Source organism: Ixodes scapularis, unplaced genomic scaffold (assembly GCF_016920785.2).
Source record: "Ixodes scapularis isolate PalLabHiFi unplaced genomic scaffold, ASM1692078v2 PGA_scaffold5__190_contigs__length_132052651, whole genome shotgun sequence".
NCBI lineage: Eukaryota > Metazoa > Arthropoda > Arachnida > Ixodida > Ixodidae > Ixodes > Ixodes scapularis.
The window spans coordinates 35,728,860-35,747,329 of record NW_024609880.1 but is presented as its reverse complement, the minus strand read 5'-3'; the positions used below and the strand labels follow the sequence as shown (position 1 = coordinate 35,747,329).

General features: G+C 46.8%; 1 protein-coding gene and 1 pseudogene across 4 annotated transcripts in view; both read right to left on the bottom strand.

Annotated features, from left to right (window-relative positions):
- Window positions 1–3,597: 3,597 nt before the first annotated feature.
- LOC8038802 (IQCJ-SCHIP1 readthrough transcript protein) overlaps window positions 3,598–18,470 on the bottom strand; it is a 104,123-nt gene continuing 89,250 nt past the window's right edge. For all 4 annotated transcript variants that reach the window (XM_029982769.4, XM_029982770.4, XM_040499335.2 and 1 more), the window contains 2 exons: window positions 16,901–17,000; window positions 3,598–4,916 (listed from right to left, as the gene is read on the bottom strand). In XM_029982769.4, coding sequence (XP_029838629.2) covers window positions 4,856–4,916; window positions 16,901–17,000 — 161 coding nt within the window. In that variant the 3' untranslated portion in view covers window positions 3,598–4,855. The remainder of the gene's footprint in view (window positions 4,917–16,900; window positions 17,001–18,470) is intronic.
- Window positions 5,255–12,966, bottom strand: LOC120836899 (annotated as a pseudogene).

Below are 18,470 nucleotides of genomic sequence, written 5' to 3'. Positions count from 1 at the left end.
CCTGAACCGATAGCCCAATATGTTGGTGGGGTCGCTCGTATTAAGTTGTATTGCTTTCTAGCTGAGAGTTGAGTGCAAGACATACTCGCGGGGTTCTCCCCACCATAAGCGTAGACTACGGGGGGGGGGGGGGGGGGGGGGGGGCATCGGGGCTCGTGCCTCCCTGGTGAGATCCGGGAGGGGGCAGTGCCTCCCCCTCCCCCCCTCCCCCGGGCCATGATCCTTAGTTGTCTTGTTAATGAGCGTTTGACCTGATATTCTGCAGCCGCAGGCTTTATTTCTATGTATTAAAGAGGATATAAAGATTCGTGGCCGAGTGGATTAATACTTTAGAAGCACAGGAACCTGGGTTCTACCCCCACAACTTCGCAGCTGGCACAAGCATTTTGTTTTTCAGATTTGTGCTCGCCGGCGCATGCGCCGTGGTACCGGCGATGAACACACGGCCACGCTTGCACGGTGATTGACATTGACACACAGCGACGGACACATGGCGATAAATGTACGCCCTAAAATAAACTAATGATAATTGCCGGTGTAAAAAAAATTGCGCGTGTCCGACTCGTTGCTGTTGCCGCTGGCCCCTCGCTGGCCGGCTGGCCCCTCGCTGGCCGGTTGGTCCCCCGGATATCTAGCCGGACAGGCTGTCCTCTATCCCTCTCTGCGCCTGCACCCGACGCCATGAAGCTTCATTTTTCCCCTCCGCGGAGAGCGCCTATTACCCTTCTTTACCGGAGCGCACGCATCCGTGCCTGCCCGGGGCCAGGAACGAACTCTGCGACTTCAGCAGGAGTGTGTCGCGTGTCCTAAGTGCTCAATAAGTTTTGTATAACCCTTGTTGACATACAGCCGAGGAAACGGCCAGCACTTGGTCGCACGGGCTTCTGCCTTTTGACTGCCTCCGACGCTTGGCTGTGTGGAAGCTGTGCCAATAAACACATTTATCACCTTTTACCCTTAATACTCTCATCATTATGCGGGCGGATATTATAGACGTTGTAAAAACGCGCCAAATTGAGCCGCCATTGCTGATCTTTGAATTTTCTTACCGATAAATTTGAGCCACTGAAGTGGGCGTTGACGAGCCCCCAGAAAGGCCTATGCCGCCGAGGACGGAGTAGCACTTTAAGTGGTAATAACCTGTCCAGCTGCGGTAATGCATGAAGCGAAGCGAATGAAATAAGAGGAAGCAAAAACTGAAGGTTAGTTATGACAGCGCCCATGCCAGCTGCCTGAAAGCTTTTGAAATGTAAAAGTGCCAAAAAAAGACAAGGACTGAGATGTCATGGCCCTTGTATTTTCTCGGCGCTTTCACCAACTGGCCCAACGATCCACTTTGCTGCCTGAAAGCGTCTCGCCGTCAGGTTGAGTTCCAGGGGAAACTCTTCCCACACCTTTCCACTTCAGCAGAGTGCACGCTGGAAAGGAGGTTGGGAGGAGCGTCCCCCGATTTATTACGGTGTCTGAAGACTGCCCAGTCAATATTTTGCTACAGCGTCACATATATTTTTCATACAGTAAAAAAGCGCAACTGCTGGAAACGGAAACTAGACTGGGGAGGAAGAAATGCAACGTGTGAACGGGCCTTGAGCGCGACTCGAGCAGGCCAGTTCTCGATCAGCTGTTTTCAGGAGGAAAGAAAACAAATTTCGCGCGGCGAATTGTTTTTCTGGGTAGTTGGGCTCTCATGTCATGTACAAATAAAAACTTTGGCGAGCATAAATATACCCTGTCAGTGTCTCTTTAAAGGGATACTACAACGAAATTTCGGCGCTCATTTTTTGGTCTATATGTGTTTAAAAGAGCAGTATCACATGGAACATACCAATGTCTTGTTAAAAAAGCCTCGAAAAGGAATTTTAAAACGAATTAAACGATTACCAAAGAGCACCTGGTGGATGTCGCTAACGCCTCGTTTGTAATGCTCGTCTAGGAACCTTGACAGCTAGTGACGGAGGTTGTCTCGTCTCCGGCCACGACGAGAGAGGGGGAAGGAGGAACTCCCCTCTTCCCGAGAATCCCTTTTGTGTGTCGCAGAAGTCGCTATTGTCCCCCTAGAAGATTATAGAGGATTAACCCGTCACTCAAAATTCGTACAAAAGCAGCCACTTCGGTGGCTGGAACGACTAGGCCATCCTCTCGACGTCAGCCTCGCCGTAGCTTTGCTCGTCTTGAGACGACCTACGTCACGATTGCGTTGGATGTCACGTGCTCTAAGCTGGGCCTTCTCCGAGCGCTTGCCAGAGTGGGCCGTTTATAACGAAAAATACAGCCACCAGGATCAAAATACAAACGTGCGATTGTCAATTACGGATATTGTGGATCATATTCAACCTATTTTTGAACACGACGGGAATATTTCAAATTTCGTTGAAGTATCCCTTTAAAGGCCAACGTACATTTTGCACTTTTCACCTTTGCCCGCCTCCTCCTTTCCTATATCCTCTCCACTTTTTACCTTGCGCCAACTTGGCTCCTTTTGCTGCTTAATAGAAGGAAGCGCTAAGAGGATTATCTTCCGTGCAGAAAACCGAGGTTTACTGCACGTCCAGAAAACCGAGAAAACCTGCAAAATATTTTTCAACCATGGTGAAATCCTCATCCCCATGCTTTCCATTTCCCGCTCTCCCACTCTTGACGGCAGGGGGACACCTTTTGTTACTGCATCTTGGGGCTGGATGAGCCAGGATAAGTTCCTGGCTTATCTGGCCCCAAGATGCTGCAACAAAAGGAGTCACTGCCCCCATCGCCGTCAAGATAGCGGTGAGATAGGGAGAAATAAGGGTGGCAAGGATTTTCGCGGAAAAGTGGCCTTTATTTATCACGTGACGGGCCCATATTTGTCACGTGGTGCTTGCGCTCTTTCGGAAGCTTCTTATGGTCTCTAAAAGTAACTTATTTCATCTTTGTTTGAAGTATAACAATAAACTAAGATGAATAAGTAACTTTTAGAGCCCAAAGGAAACTCCTGAAAAAGCGCAAGCAGACGAACTTGTGCGACGGCGGCGTGGAGAAACGCGTTGAAGCGGCGTTCGCACAACGCTCAGCGAGCGGCGGCGACGCAGCGCGGCGGCGCGCGGGCCTACCACGTGACCAGCGGCGGCTCCCGCGAGCGCCAACTACAAATTCGTATAGCGCCGAAAAATATAGCTCTAACAATTTTTTTTTTCTTCGTTGTAAAATCATTTTATGACATCCTGTTTTCCATCTAAGCTGTTCAAAAAAATGTTAAAAAATGTTTTTTTTTTCTTTTGCATGTGTCCTTTAAAAGATAGCAGGGAACTCTCTTGCCCTTGAACTTTGTTCATTGAAGGTTGTTGCGGCAAGTTAAACCCCAATTTATAGCACGACATCAAAACACATATCCCAAGTTAGTGACTCGGCAATTTCATTATAACCGGACACCCCTTGTTACGCTACAACCTCCCAAGCCAAACATGTCCCGGAGCAGAACAGACTTGCGAGGCAACAACAGTTGGTCTATGCTAAGTTAATTCAAGCACACACCAGAAGTGCCAAGTTTTAAGGAGTTTTCGCTTTATGTGTATCTGGGTTCTTACCTGCGACAGTGATGACCAAGTCGACACAAGACCAGCGTTCTAAATTAGTGGTATATTTATTCAACCGCTCATTGAAACAGGCGACGTCGATACAAGCAGTGCCGTTTTATCTCGTGGGGAGGTCACGGTCCTCTGGTCGCACCAATAGCCACTGGTCCTCTCTCTCGCAACAAATAAATACGGGCGTTATACACACTACGTCACAAAACACAACTCGCGTCCGACACGTCACAAAAGCCCAGGAGCTGGCTACGCGCCGAAGCCTCGCGTGCGGAATCTGGGCAGCCGGGGGAACGCGTTAAGCTCGTACCGCAAATCATGCTTCGCGCACACAAACAGAACAGTGCAGAACACGACACTAGTGAAGATGCTTGTCTGAAAACGAAAGTTACAAGACACGACCGCCGTCTGCGTCGGTTCGTACCGAGGAGGAGAAAAAATGATGGCACTCGGGATTCTGTCGCTGCCCTGTGTTTGACAGAGTGGCCTTGAAGCCTGGTCACATATACAGTCGAATCTCGTTAATTCAAACTAACATGCAGGTCCCATCCTATGCGTCTCTATGAGAGGAAACTCCCGGGTAGTCAAGCTTTGCTTTATTCAAACAAATTTTCGGTCCACCTCGAGTTCGAATTAATGAGATTCAACTGTACTTAGAAGTGCTACTGTCAGCACTGATGGTAAAGCTGGTGAGTACTGGTGCAGCACTGACTTTTCGTTATCTCAGTGGTGACATGCACATGTGAAAAGGCTTTAAAACGAGGAAAGGGGGGAATAGTATTATGTATATAGGAAATGAGCATTTCTGCCCAGAGCAGCGCAGTATCCCACCCAGAGGTCTTATTTCCTCAAGTGAGACTGGGAGATTCCTTGATGGCGTAATTGGTGCGGGGGAGGGGGGCCAACTTCTGCTGGCACGGCCCTAGACTAGAAAGCAGCAAGCCACATCAGCTAGCCCTGTCGTTGGCTCCAGTGCAGTGCTACTGGCTAAGACATTGGCTCTAAGAGCTCTCAAGAGTCACAATGCGCGTTTTGAGTTTCGGGCGAACCTCAGAATAGAGACCTGCTTGAGGAGACCGTGCTTTTTTGGAGTTTGAAAGGAACCTTTGGCTTCCATTCTGAAGCTCTCCCGGCGCCGACTATCGTTGAGTCCCTTCGTTCGGTCTTTGCGGTACCGCGTTCGTTTGGGCCAAGAGGCCCCCGAAGAAAACACAACATGCTCTCCCCCGCCCCCATCGTTCAAAATGAAAATAGACTTGTGGGTCCAAAGACGATGGCCGCACACGCCGAGAGTTTCACTTGGCCTCCGGTTGGATGCTGGAAACGCCTGTATTCTCCTGAGAGTTCTTGGCGCCCCTGCAAAACATGCATCAAGGACATCTGTCAAAGCAGTACCGATGGTGTTCTAACGCCATACCAATCAGTGCCCATCTTTTTAGCACCGTATGTATGCCATGCATCTTGAAAGATTTGTCCACAGTTGACCGCAGCGTTCATCTTTGACCAGCGAAGTGTGTGCCAGATGAGAATGAAAAATAACTAACATGGCAGTTTTTATGTCTATACAATTAGCAGATGCAATCTACAAGGGTTCTTTCCATCATATCAGGGTACTCCTAATAAAACAAAACTCATTTTACAAAAAAAAAAGAAGCAGTTTCCGCTTTATTATATGCTATATATTGTAAAAAAAACTTAATATTTGTAAAGGCTTAATTTTTGTGAATTTTGTAGTTTAAAAATTAAACAATGAAAAATTAATCACTCTAAGCACCCCATGGTTTACGAAAACATAGCACACCACTTTCAATCATGAAGTAACATGCACACAAACTACAGTCGCAAATGACAAGCGACCAGCTAGGAACAAACCGAAACAACTAGAAGTTTAATGAGGCGAACATCTGTCAAAACAAAATTGAATAATTCGTGTTGAGGGGCGTCACTGTCGGCGTGACAACAAGATTGAAGACTAGCGACAGACCGAATTGAGGCAGCATGTTACGGCTGCTTTCACATCCACTCCAGGCTCGGGGCCGTTCGAAACCAGGACACACCATCATTTACGAGAATGAGCTAGAACTTTCCAGGACAGGAACGAAAAGTAAAACCTAGGCTGGCGGGATTTTGCCACACACGCGGCAATCGTCCACAAATCCCCATTTCGCGAAATGTGCAAACTATAGAACCAACAAAAATACCATCTTTACTGTAATTCTAAAGGTGCACTTTACTGATATAAAAAGAATATTCGAAACGGTCCTCAAACTACTTGATCCAGGGAAACACCTGCTTCTGTTGGACTGAAGGCTGGGGAACTCTTTAAGGTCTTGGCATAGCAGCATTAAAGCAGAGCCTACGTACTGCTTTGTAAACAACAGGCACGTTAAGTCCGTGCTCCAAAACACGAAAGCTTGGTGATCCATTCAATAAATAGACGGAAGTGCCGTTGAAGACTGACACTCGAGCACACTCTTCGTGTACAGAGTTTTTCTCGAAGCGCCAGTTGTTTCTTCAAGCTCCACAACATCACTTCCCCAAACAAGATGGCTGCGCAGACAGGAAAGCTTTTGAGATGAGGGGTGCAGTCGGACCACTGCCCCTTTTCATTTGAATACCAATTAGCCGATCAGGTAAACACGATTTGATTGGAAAAGCGAAACATCAATTAGCATCCCAGAAAAGATTTATTGTTGTATTTTCCTTGAAAGCGAATTAGTGTGCAATCTATCAAACGGTAGTATGCCGACGGCAAATCGATGGGCCTAGCTCTCACGCTGCAAGACAAGTCTGACAAGTTTGATAGTTTCCTGAGCTGAGAATGTTCAAGAACGTTGTCCTTTTTTTTTTTTTTATAAATCTAGACGGGATTGGCGATAAATAGACTGATCACGGCAATGCACTGCCTCTGTATTTAAAGTGAGTCTCTCAAACTTCTGGGAGTATTAAGCCATTAAAACATTGAAACCTTCGTAGCTTTACCTGCATTTTTCACTTTACATTTTGCCAATGCGTATGGGTATAAGATGCCTTAATTTATTTTCGTAATGATCTAGTATCCAAAACACTCCCGTGCTCGTATCATAACCTTACAGCTGCAAGTGGCGTGCGACTTGTCACTAGTCTCGGTATGTCACGCTCCTGTACGCTATGCTCCGTTTAGTTGCTGCACTCGGAGCATCAAACTCAGAACATTGGAGCGGGAGTAAAGTGTGGACTCGACGTGCCCAGGAATGCACAACCGGGGCAGTGTTTGGCACATAGCTCTTCGTTGATGAACAGCCCAGATCTCCTAAAATAGTGCCTAAACTGAAAACCTGTTTGTTTACAGGGAGGGACAGCTAGTGAAATATGGAAACTTGAGGAACCCCTGAAGGTACTCTGGAGAACCCCTAGGGTTCCTGAGAACCCAGTTTGACAGTTTGTGTGGTAAAAGACAGCAGCCCAAAATTTAGGAACATGCCAAATTAATAGTGCGCAAAGCTGGCGTGAAAACAATCCATTTGCCTAAACGAAGGACAATGTGTGAGTTCAGGGGGAACACAAAAGCAACAACAGTGCCCTCCCCTTCCCCCCCCCCCCTCCCCATGGTAGGAATGAAAATCTTTGGGAAATTTTGAAGGCCGGAAAAAAATTATTAAAGGAGCTGTGCAACAATTTCAGTGCTTTTCATAAATAATTTGGGAGTTGGTGTCTCGACCTTTGGCGAGACACCAACTTTGGGAACTTTCAGCACACTGGACACTCGCTTCGCCTACATTCATGTTGATATCGTGGCAGCACTTCGTACATCCCCAGAAAACCGTTATCTTCTGACCTGCATTAATCACTTCAGGCGGTGGCCCGAAGCGGCGCCAATGAAAGATATCACCACAACAACCGTAGCTCGCACACTGATTGAAATCTGGATTAGTCGCTTTGGTGTCCCACAGACGATCGCTACAGAAAAAGGACGTCAATTTGCAACAACTTTATTTCAACCCTCTCCCACTTCCATGTAGTTCAACACATCCATACAATGTCCTACCATCCAATCTCCAACGGCATGGTAGAGAGCTCTCATCGTCAGTTAGAAGCCTCCATCAAAGCACAAACTAACAGCCCAGCATGGACAGAGGCTCTTTCACTCGTCTTGTTGGGAATCAGAACAGCCTTCGAATCGGACATTAATTGCAGTGCAGCTGAGCTCGTTTACGGCACGTCACTTCGCTTGCCTGGTGAATTTCTTTCTTCCTCATCCAACATCTCACAGGAAACAGCAGAAAGGTATGTCGAACGGCTGCGACTACTAATCAAAGACCTTCAGCCGACCTGCCCAAGAACACCCTCCACAAGACACAGTTTTATTAGCCGTGAACTCGACAAACGTATGCACGTGTTCGTTCGGCGCGATGGCATGAAAAAGCCCTTGCAGCCCCTGTATGACGGCCCTTATCTAATAATGCGTCGAGACAACAAGAACATGACATTCGACGTCAATGGTCGAGAAGTAGTAGTCTTTCTGGACAGAGTCAAGCCAGCTCACTTAGCACCCAATTTCTACTCATCCGGAACCACGCGCCTTCCAAAGCCACCTTGCGTCAGGTTCCAGATGAACACCAGCCTGCACACGGACTCCCTCAAAACCAGGAACGCTTGCCAACCCGCTTTCTCGCAAGGGGGGAGTATCTGTAACGGCAGCGATCCAGCGCTTAAACGGTGCGAAGCTCACTGGGCAGGCACGAGCTGAGGACACGAGGTGCCTGGACTACAAGCGGCACGGACTCTGGGATTCTGCGACAGGCCCTTCGATGAGCTAGTCAAAAGGACAGTGTAAATATTGTAAATAAATATGTGGAGCGTGATCCACCGAGCCTCCACTCCTACAATGTCTTGAAGGTCAGAGACTGCACCCCATTGCTCATCAATTTGCTTCTGCATAGTTATTTCAGCAGTAAGATTTTCCACTTGTAGGTGGCTGAACTGAGCCTGAAGCTCATCCAGGACAAACTACCTACTTTACCCATCTGCAACTGTCAAGAGAACTGGGAAGTGGTCGATAAAGTACTTCACATCAGCAAACCTGGCTTGTTCAATGGCGGAAAGTCTGGCCACCTCCGCACTTTTCAAAATCTCGGACTTCAGAGGAAATTTAAGGATGATGTAATCGCTTGTTGTTACAAAGAATCTTCTGATCCGTGCAAAAACCTCTTTCCTGGCTTCCTTCTTCACGTTTTGTATGCTCCGTGCTGTCTGGCTTCCCAGTACCATGTCTTCATCATCTCTTTGGTTGTCAGAAGACTTGTAATCAATTTCTGTCAGCACATCAGTCCCTTTGATTACCAACGGCTCGACATCAGGTCCCGAAGCAGGTTGTGAAGGATTTCCCAGAGCAAATGTATTTATGGGGTCTTTAGACTGCAGAAGCACATTTGCCTTCTCAAACTCTGGAATGACCAACAGCAAGTCGCAATACACCCTGCTGACATCCGACGAAAAGAACATGAACAGTCTTTCTTCCCTGTTCAAGACCATGCCATCTTGAGGCTTTTGGATTCCTGGAGAAGGAGCTATTAGCCCCGAGAGCGAACACAAGCGTCGCTGCGGTCGCCGCGCCCTGATTGGGTGAGGTGTATTGTGATGTCAGGAGGAGGACTCCGCTCCGCGATCTCGCATCGGCTTGCTTCCCAGCACCAGTTTCCTGGTTTGGCGGTGTGCCGCAAGCTCTTCGAGGAGCTGGACTTCGTTTACTCGGTGTACAAGACGTTGAGTTAGGCCGATATTGACGTGCTTCCGTACATTTTATAAGCCGGCTTGTCCCTTTTACCTTTAAAATTGGGTTACAAATCCTGAAAGCTATCGGCGGAGGCGATTCCGCCGATGAACCTCTCAGTCCGTCCACACGACATAAGGCAATCTCGCGAGGGATCGGTGAAGCGGTGGCGCAAGTGTTTCAGACGCTGGAATTCTGTTCCTTGCATGTTCATAATTTAAGACAATATTACGTCCCGCTTTCAAGGCATTTGAAGTGGCATTTATAGCATGGGCCTTTGAGTGGTCGGCAAATTAGCTCGCGACCCCGACTCTGCGCTTCCACTCTGCACGCCCTGGTTCGCAGATGTTTTGAAGGCCCTGTGTCTGATGATCTTTGAAGTGCTCGTTGAACAGGGTTGTTTTACATAAATGTAGCTTCTTCGTGAATTAATTATATAGTTTATACACGTATGCAGGCATATTTCCTAGAAGATGCACAATTACTGGAAATTAGTTTGTATGATAGCTGTAAAAACGGCCGAATTATCCCAGTTGCCTGTATATGTATTGAACTGTCCAAAATATGCACATCAATAGTGCCGTAATATGGAATGTTTATACTTTTTTCTGTCATTCTTTATTCCAGCCTTGGGTATTAAAAAAATACACCGTTTAGTCTGAATTGTCATTTCCAATTAAAAGAGACACTGCTGCAGGTCCCCAAAAGCTTCCTCAGCCTCCAAATTCCCTACAGCTGGACTCTCTAACAACAGAGAAAAACAGGAGTAAAAGCAAGCATTCGAACGTCTGTCCAGTGGTAGATGCAGCACCTATAGCGGAAAATGTGGAACCTGTGTAGGGCGACAGTCTGCGTGAGAAAAGCTTCTGGTATTTTAGCTTCAGGACAACTCGATCTAAGTAAAATCTCATTTTTAGGGCTTAAGGAACTAATAATGAGCTAGACACCTTAGCTTACGTTTGTTATACATTACTTGAGAGCTGATATAAACAAGTCCACAGTTGCCACCCGTCTAGTCCATTGAAATAATATCCCAATCCAGCAAAGGTCAAATGCAAGCAATGTATATATTAAATGTTCCTTGTTTTTTTACTGTGCCCTTGCACTTAGGCTGTCTCACTTGTGATTCTCTTTCCATGGCCCAGACTGTATTTAGAATGTTGCTCGAGCACCATGCAGCTTTTTTGTTTCGGCGATCTTGTTTAAAAACAGATAAAAAAAAAATAGTATACATAACCTGCCAATTCATTCAAACCATCAGCAGCATTTATTGTGCGAGATGTAAATCTATAGCGATGCTCCTGCAATTGTAGCCAAATTCCTTTATTTTCATATACCAGCTGTGATTCGAACGTTGCCTGCCCTGTCAACCATTCTTAAAATGTTGGTTGAAGTTTCGCCTGTAGCTACAGGCCATGCCTCAATAAAGGCACAAATAAAAATTTACACTTCCTACGAAAAACATGGCAAAAAAAATTAAATAGAAACGAGCGCGCCAACAGCTAGCATCGTCCCAGCCTCCAAGGGCGAGCGGGGTCGAGTCGGGGAAAAATTCTCTCCTCGCCGTGACGTCACCCCGGTTTGCCGTAAGGGGGCGCCACGCGAACTTCTCGGGGCTAATATTCGTCGCAGGAACACGAGTGTCAATTCTTGGTCTCTTGCTTTGATGAGCACTCTCTCCTTTCTTTGCAGCTTTCTTAGAGTCTGCCTCGAGTTCCCTTAGTTTGTTTGGTAGCTTCTAGACCTGGCTAGATGACCTTACCTCACTACAGAAGAAGCTAAGCAGGGGCTGCCACTGCTCCACAAACCATTTTAGGCTTTTGCCGAGAGACAGACACCTAGTACTGTCATGCTTTAAAATTTTCTCTGACTCAACGTCATGGAAAGACTGGATAGATTTTAGCTTGTTCTTCCTTTTAGAACTCTTTTTGAGGTAGTAGTAAACATCAACTAGTGCCTTGTCTACACCTAGTGTGAGGCATGCTGAGCCTTTCTGTGCCGCCAGATTGATTAAATGGCAGCAACATCCAATGACAGCAACGTTCTTGTGATTCTCCTTAAGGACAGCAGCAACACTGTTCTTGGATCCAATCATGACTGGAGCGTTATCGCACGCCATGCCGATACAGATCCGGATAGGAGTTTTCTTGCTCTTTAACGCCTCTACAACAAGCGCACCAATGTTTTGTCCCGTGGAGTCACCTTCGAGAGCGGGGTGGGTTAACAAGCTCCCGAGTGATACACGCGCTGTCCGAAAAGGGTGACCCAAATGGCACGAGCTCACTGCGTCGTGCATATAGTTGTTTCCAGTCGAGATCCACGACGTACTGCGTATACAGTCGCAGATTGATTTTTCGAACTTCGCAGGGACCGAAAAACGTCCGAATAATGCAGCAGTCCGAAAGATCAGCAGATTAAAAAACTTGCCTTTATTACGTCTAAGCGGGCTAAAAAAGCCTAAAAATATTGCCTTGCTTCAGGTTACGCCTGCGCACCTTGTTTTAGGTTGAGCCTCCGTTTGCATTCGGCAACTTTCTGTTAGCTGGAGAATTGCTGCCTTCTTTTCTAGTGTTATGATAGAGTACTGTCTGTGCCTCTTAGCAACAGATCGCGACGGCGGAAGGACAGATGGGGCAGTGACGTCCCAAGCCAGCATAGTCCGAAAACACAATTCACCGAGACGAGATCGAGATGAGAGGCGCAAGTCCATGACTGCAACGGCGAATGAACAAAGAAAAATGGAAGAGAGAGAGAGAGAGAGCTTTTATTTAACATACAATGATAGAGTGAGTGGCTGTAATGCCTGTATGTCACTGTTGGGGGAAGGGAAAGGGGATAACAGAAAGAGAATAATAATAATAATTCCGTGTTAAAATAAATATGAAAAGAAAACAGGTAAATAATTAAAATGGAGGGCGGGGATTTTCCCGTGCAAATATTAACTCGGCTGCCCAGTGGAGCTAGAGGACCTGATCCGCCCCCGAGCCGACAAATCACGGCCGAAAGAGCCCTCCGTGCACTTAACGCCTTTCTTGTGGCGACGGTAATGGCAAGCAAAATGGAAACATTAATGATGATAACAGGCCCAGCGCAAGTCGTACAGCGTCACACCGCAGTAGGACTTAGCAGTATTTAAGCAGCGCTGCCAAACCAAGCCAATCCATGTGCAGCCAACATAGAATCCAAAATGGTCGCTTCTCGGTGGTGTTTCCCGCTGATTGCTTGCAATGATTTTGTCAGAGAAATCAAACTTTCAGACTTCAAGCTGTCCAAAAAATTGGTTGTGAATATCCACTATTTCTATCGGGTAGGTCACGGTTGCTCCCTTAGGTCCGAAATATTAAACAAGCCCAAATTATCGGCGACCGAAAAATCGGCTGGCGACTGTAGTTTTACTCGTTTCCGAAAGAGGTCTGCAGCTTGATCAGCCGCCGTGAATGGCACATTGTATTCAATCAAAAATGCTGTACAAAGGCATTCGGCTAAGGTAGTGTCGTGATCCGTTGATCGGCTAAAGTACCCTCGAAGCTTCTTGTTGGTTTTAACTAGCTTTGCAGAGTCCTTGTGCTTTATTGTATTCAGATGACACAGGATGTCCTGGCAACCAGCGTGCGAAATGTTGACATCGCAGCGGCACAGACGGTGGCGGATTTAACGGAGGGGGGGGGGGGGGGGGGGGGGGGCGACGGGGGCGGCCGTCCTCCCCAAACAAAGTCAACCCCCCTCTCTCCCCCCTTCTCGGAGGACAATTTGACATGGGTAGACTCCCAGTGCACAAGACAGAATGGGAGAATAGTATCCTTACAAATTTTCTGCCCCGCCCTGCCCCCCCCCACCCCCAAGACAGAGTTTTGTATCCGCCCCTGGGCACAGACCACAAAATGCATACCTTTCGCCCTTGCGCGATGTCTTGATAAATGGAAAGTCGGTCGAATAGCTGGGAATAAACACTTGAAAGTATTTTTTCCCCGACATCTTGTAGTAAAGGTGGCTTCAAGGGATCATATGCAAAAGTTCCAGTAACATAACACATAACGTGCGCGACAACCAACGTTGCCGCAACAAAGGAGATTTCCAAAACAGAAAGTTAGTTTGAATTTGAATGGATGGATGCTAGCGGCTATACCCTTTGTAACGAGGAGTGTTACAAAGGGTATAGCCGGCCCTAGCATACAAGCCGATGTACCAGTGTTGCCAACACCGACTTGTAGACTGGAGAGATGCAGCTCATGCAAAAACAACTGCATATTTTATTCTTTTTTACACGGGATTTGGAAAATTGTACAAATACTGTTGTTTAAAATTTTTAGTGCAATGCAAGCAATACCATCCGGGAACAAGGAGCAAACTACCTCAAGCACTTGAGTTTCTTACCTTATCCTGCTTTTGTACTGTTGTACTGAGAGAAAATTAAACCTAATATGTTGGTCCACATAAATAACACATAGGAAGCTCGAACTCGGTGAGACCTTGGCACTAGCGGTAGTGATAGAATGCCAAAGCTTGAGGACATGACGTTACCTTGATCAAAATATAAAACCGTGAAACAGACTTTCTCTGCGAGCCCACGTCCACCCTAAGAGAATCGTCAAACCAAAAAATGAGATTCTGGGAGCCTGTAGCATTTATATCAATGCAAAAACCTGCCAGCAAGCAAGAAAGCCATACTGCCTTTCTTGCTGACAAGTGTTTCTTTTTTTAAGGGGGGACACTACCCAAAATAAACAATTTCTGCAAAAAAAGGAGTTTGAAAAAGTGACATATTTACATCCACCAACATCTAAAGAATATTCCCAGAAAGTTTCATTAGTTTACATTACATATTTAATTTTTCATAAATTATTTTCGGTCCACCGATGCTTAAGAAAAGGCAAAGGTTGGAGCACTTTAAATGCATTTTTCTCCGTTCCACTTTTCGGCATAAATTTAACTTTAGGATTTTCCTATTACACAATAGAGAAGTATTAGGTGGTTTTCTGGGACAGAATTTTGTGAGGAACGTGCCTGGCTGCTTAGTTTTTCTACTTTAACACTTTTTTATGATAAAAAAACTACATTTGTAAAAAAGCACAGACATGAAAAAAAAGTAATTTTCTGATGGAGTTATGAAAAACAATGCAACATAGCAAAATAACTAGCTGGGTATGTGCTATGGGTATTCCTATAACTATATTACACAAAAAAATCACAAATTTTTATTTTATTTTAAGAAAATAGTTTTTCTAAGCAAACACACTGACTTCCATGTTGTAACATTCATAACAAGTTTCAGAATTGACATAGGACAATGCAATTTGGCAGGAATAGGCTTGTTACTCTGTGGGCAACCTGGCGATTCCAAGCGGTTGGCCCAGGCTGCCCCTCCGACAATCATAAGTGGTCATCTTGACCACGAGAGGGCCAAGGGCAACTGGCCACGCGAGCGGCGCTCCGCCGCTGATAAAAGGCCGTCGCAGCGGATGCGGGGGGGCTGTTGGGATCGCGGCGCAGGCGATAGCGGTCATTAAATGTTTACGTGTTGTTGAACCGGTGTGCTGTGTCATTCTCCGAGACGGGTAGCAGCAAGGGAAATCCCACGCTGGCGCCCAGACGTGATATGCTGCTCGTCTGGGAGGATGGCAGCAAACTGGGTTCGTTCTTACGTTTTACATAGTCAATTTTGCGTTCCTGAGTTTGCCCAAAGTTGAGGGGGCGTTTCTTCGCAAGCCCACGTTCATCGACCTGCGCAAGTCTCCACTACAACACGATGTCGTCTACAGAGGACGCCGACAGAAACGTGAGTGAGGACGACCTTTTGACGCTCGGTGCACTCGCGGATAACGCCGCCAGTGACATAAAACCAGACGCTAAGCCTGCAGTCTCAGTCCCGGTAGACGCATCATTAGAGGGTGGTCTAGCAGAACTAAGAGTGGCCATGACCATGCTTCTTAACATACAACGAGAGCAGATGATGCGCTCAAGACCCACTCCTGCTGGAAGTACGCCCCCCAGGGACTTCCTAAGGCTCTCGCTTAGCGTTCCGTTTTTTTCTGGGTACGCAGATAGAAAGTCAGTTGCGATGTTCGTCTCGGAACTGCGGGACTACCAATCTGCGTCGGGAATTGACGACGAATCCATCCTCACCCGCCTTTTGCCGGTTGCACTGACAGACAGTGCAGCACTGTGGAGGCAAAGACAAACTAAATTCACAAGTATGTCAGATTTTGAGGCACGATTTAGGACGGAGTTCCTGCCTCCGGATTACAGCGTGCAAAAAGACGAGCTGCGCGTGCGCACACAGCACCCGGAAGAGTCACTTATTGAGTTTGTAAGGGCTCTCCAGGGCCTGTACGATATCGCCGACGCCGTGGCACCGGACGCGGAGAAGAGAAATGGTCCGCGCTCCCGCATGCACAGTGGGACAGGCATCTTCCGTGTGCGCGGCTACTTTTTCCTACCGCGCCATGGCCTCATGTTGTTTTTAATTTCTAGTTCCTCGTGCCAGACAGCGGCGACGCAGCTCCCATCATCAGACTACCCCCCATGGCTGCATCAGTACTGTACGGAAGTACTGACGTCGGACCCGTGCTCGCTCATCTGAGAAGACCCTTGCTGACCCAGAAGGAAGGCCCCCCCAAAGACCATCAAAGACGTCCTCTGTTTTCGTTTTTGGAAGGGGGGAGATGTGTGGGCAACCTGGCGATTCCAAGCGGTTGGCCCAGGCTGCCTCTCCGACAATCATAAGTGGTTATCTTGACCACGAGGGGGCCAAGGGCAACTGGCCACGCGAGCGGCGCTCCGCCGCTGATAAAAGGCCGTCGCAGCGGATGCGGGGGGGCTGTTGGGATCGCGGCGCAGGCGATAGCGGTCATTAAATGTTTACGTGTTGTTGAACCGGTGTGCTGTGTCATTCTCCGAGACGGGTAGCAGCAAGGGAAATCCCACAACTCATATACACTTCCACTGCAAATTTGATTGAAATCAAACAGGCAGTACAGAAGTTGTAGTGTCCCCCCTTAAATAAATTCAGCAGGCTTTCTTTTGTACTGTCATTTTTTGGTTTGACAAACACTGGCTTAGATGGACGTCGGCTCAGAAAATGTTTGCGCCTCTGTTTGATCTTTCGATACAGATAACGCAATGTTCACAAACTTGCACATTTTACCACCAGCGCTAGTGCCACAGTCTCAATAATCTTCAGCTTTCTGTGATGTGTAGTTCATTTATGCGAGCCAGAAAAACAGGCTTTATTTTCTTTCATAAATCCAACAGTTCATTTATACGAGCCGGAAAACCGGGCTTTAGTTTCTCTCATGAACCTGGCATTCAGTAGATTGCGATTATTATTCCTCCACCTGCTTTCTCAATTAAACCCAATGAAAAGATACATGTCATGGCCATTTTTAGTTTAGACAGTCATTACTTTCCAGACATTCATTGCAAAAATTAGCTTAAGAGGTTTTTTAATACTTGAACCAACTGAATTTAATTTTTTTTTTCCATTTGTTTTTATGTTAAAAAAAAAAAGACAAAAAAAACCTTTTTCGAAAATTTTTGGTGTTTTTGTTTGAGCCCTCGCATCTCTACCGCACGGTTCCCATCTACTCACAGGTATCGAGTCATGTCCTCAATGTCCACCAGCATGGAGTCCTGCTCCATGTGCAGGTCGTCTCGTTCTAGCAAGAAACGCACCAGGTCCTCGTTGTGACCTGAAACCAAGGAACAAATGTTGGCTCCGACTCAGTGACACAGGTTGCAGCGAGGGCATCGCCGTGCACATTAAGGTCGGTGAATTGCTATACATAAAATCACCAAGTGTGGCGTATGCTAAGTGAACTCTGAGCACATGGCATACACCATCAATCACAATCTGTAGAGTAATGCTTGGAATTGAAAGAATTGGGGTGGTCCAGCTTAACCAATTTCCTTGTAACAACCATTTTAAAAATGAGAAAGAAAAACGAAAAAGAAAAAAAGCAAAGAAACATGCACAAATATTTTATGCGGAAGTTTGAAAGCTGGTGATTTGGAAGTTTGTGGGTGTGCCAGTTTTCACTGGGACTTCTTTTCTGCATCAGGTAGGCCTTTAGACCACAAAAGTGGAATGCTGGCTCGCTTGCTCACCGACAAGCGGGCTATGGCAGGCCAGCCCTCTCAAATTGGATTCAATTACGCGGGGAAGTAATTTTTAATTCATTGACTGCATGGCCGTGACATGACACAGCCACAAAGCATGCGAGTTTCGGTACGCCGGGAAATTTAGTAGCCCAGTGGTTCTAAAATTGGTGCTTGCGGACCCTTTGGCGTCCCTGAATGCTTTCTTAGGGCCGCCGAGAAAGCCCTTGACCGTCAGTCAAGCAGCGCGATCAAACTCCCCATTTTAATTGATGCTGGTCATACCACAAAGGCAAATAGACCATACCATATGTGCCGAGTAAAAAGGGTCAATCACTCTCTGTTTCAGAACTCAAAGTTGGTTTGCTTGCATTTAGTTTTTTTCACTTACTGTTTCGTTGTTGTAATTACCTAATCAACCAATCCCCCCACTCCCCCCCCCCGTCAGATGGAGGCGTCAATCACTGCCGGAAATCTAGAAGGGGTTTTCAAAACATCAGTGGTTGAAAACCATTGTAGCAGCCCACACTAAGCCTACAGTTGAGTTCTAGCAACCGGAAAACGTACCGAACCAATGGGCCTTGGGTATGCGATGTTTCACACACAGGCATATTTTAGTGGAGGATTTTTATCTTGTGAAATTTCGAGGCACAACTCCATCACTGCGAAAAATTAGAATGTCATTGGAAGCGTCAAAAACATAGCCAGTCGGCATCGAATCAATGTCAAACAGGGTGCACAAAAAAAAGGGACAAAGGAAGAAGAGTGTGACAGAGAAGCGCACGTCCATGGTACGGGTTTCCTTTTGTCCGTGTCATTTGTACGTCGTCTTATAATGGAACACCGTCCCTAGCATTTTCGGTGGAGGCACTCCGGCAGAAACGACAAAAGTGGCTCGACACTCATACTTGCGGCACCATCTAGCAGCTGGCCCACTAAGCAAATGGTTCTCAAACTACGCGAAGAGCAAGTCGTCTGCTTCTTGCGCAGGAATTGCGGTGACGTCAGAACGACGCAGAGCTCTGATTGGCTTTCATTGGAGGGATGGTGGGTAGACCTCGATG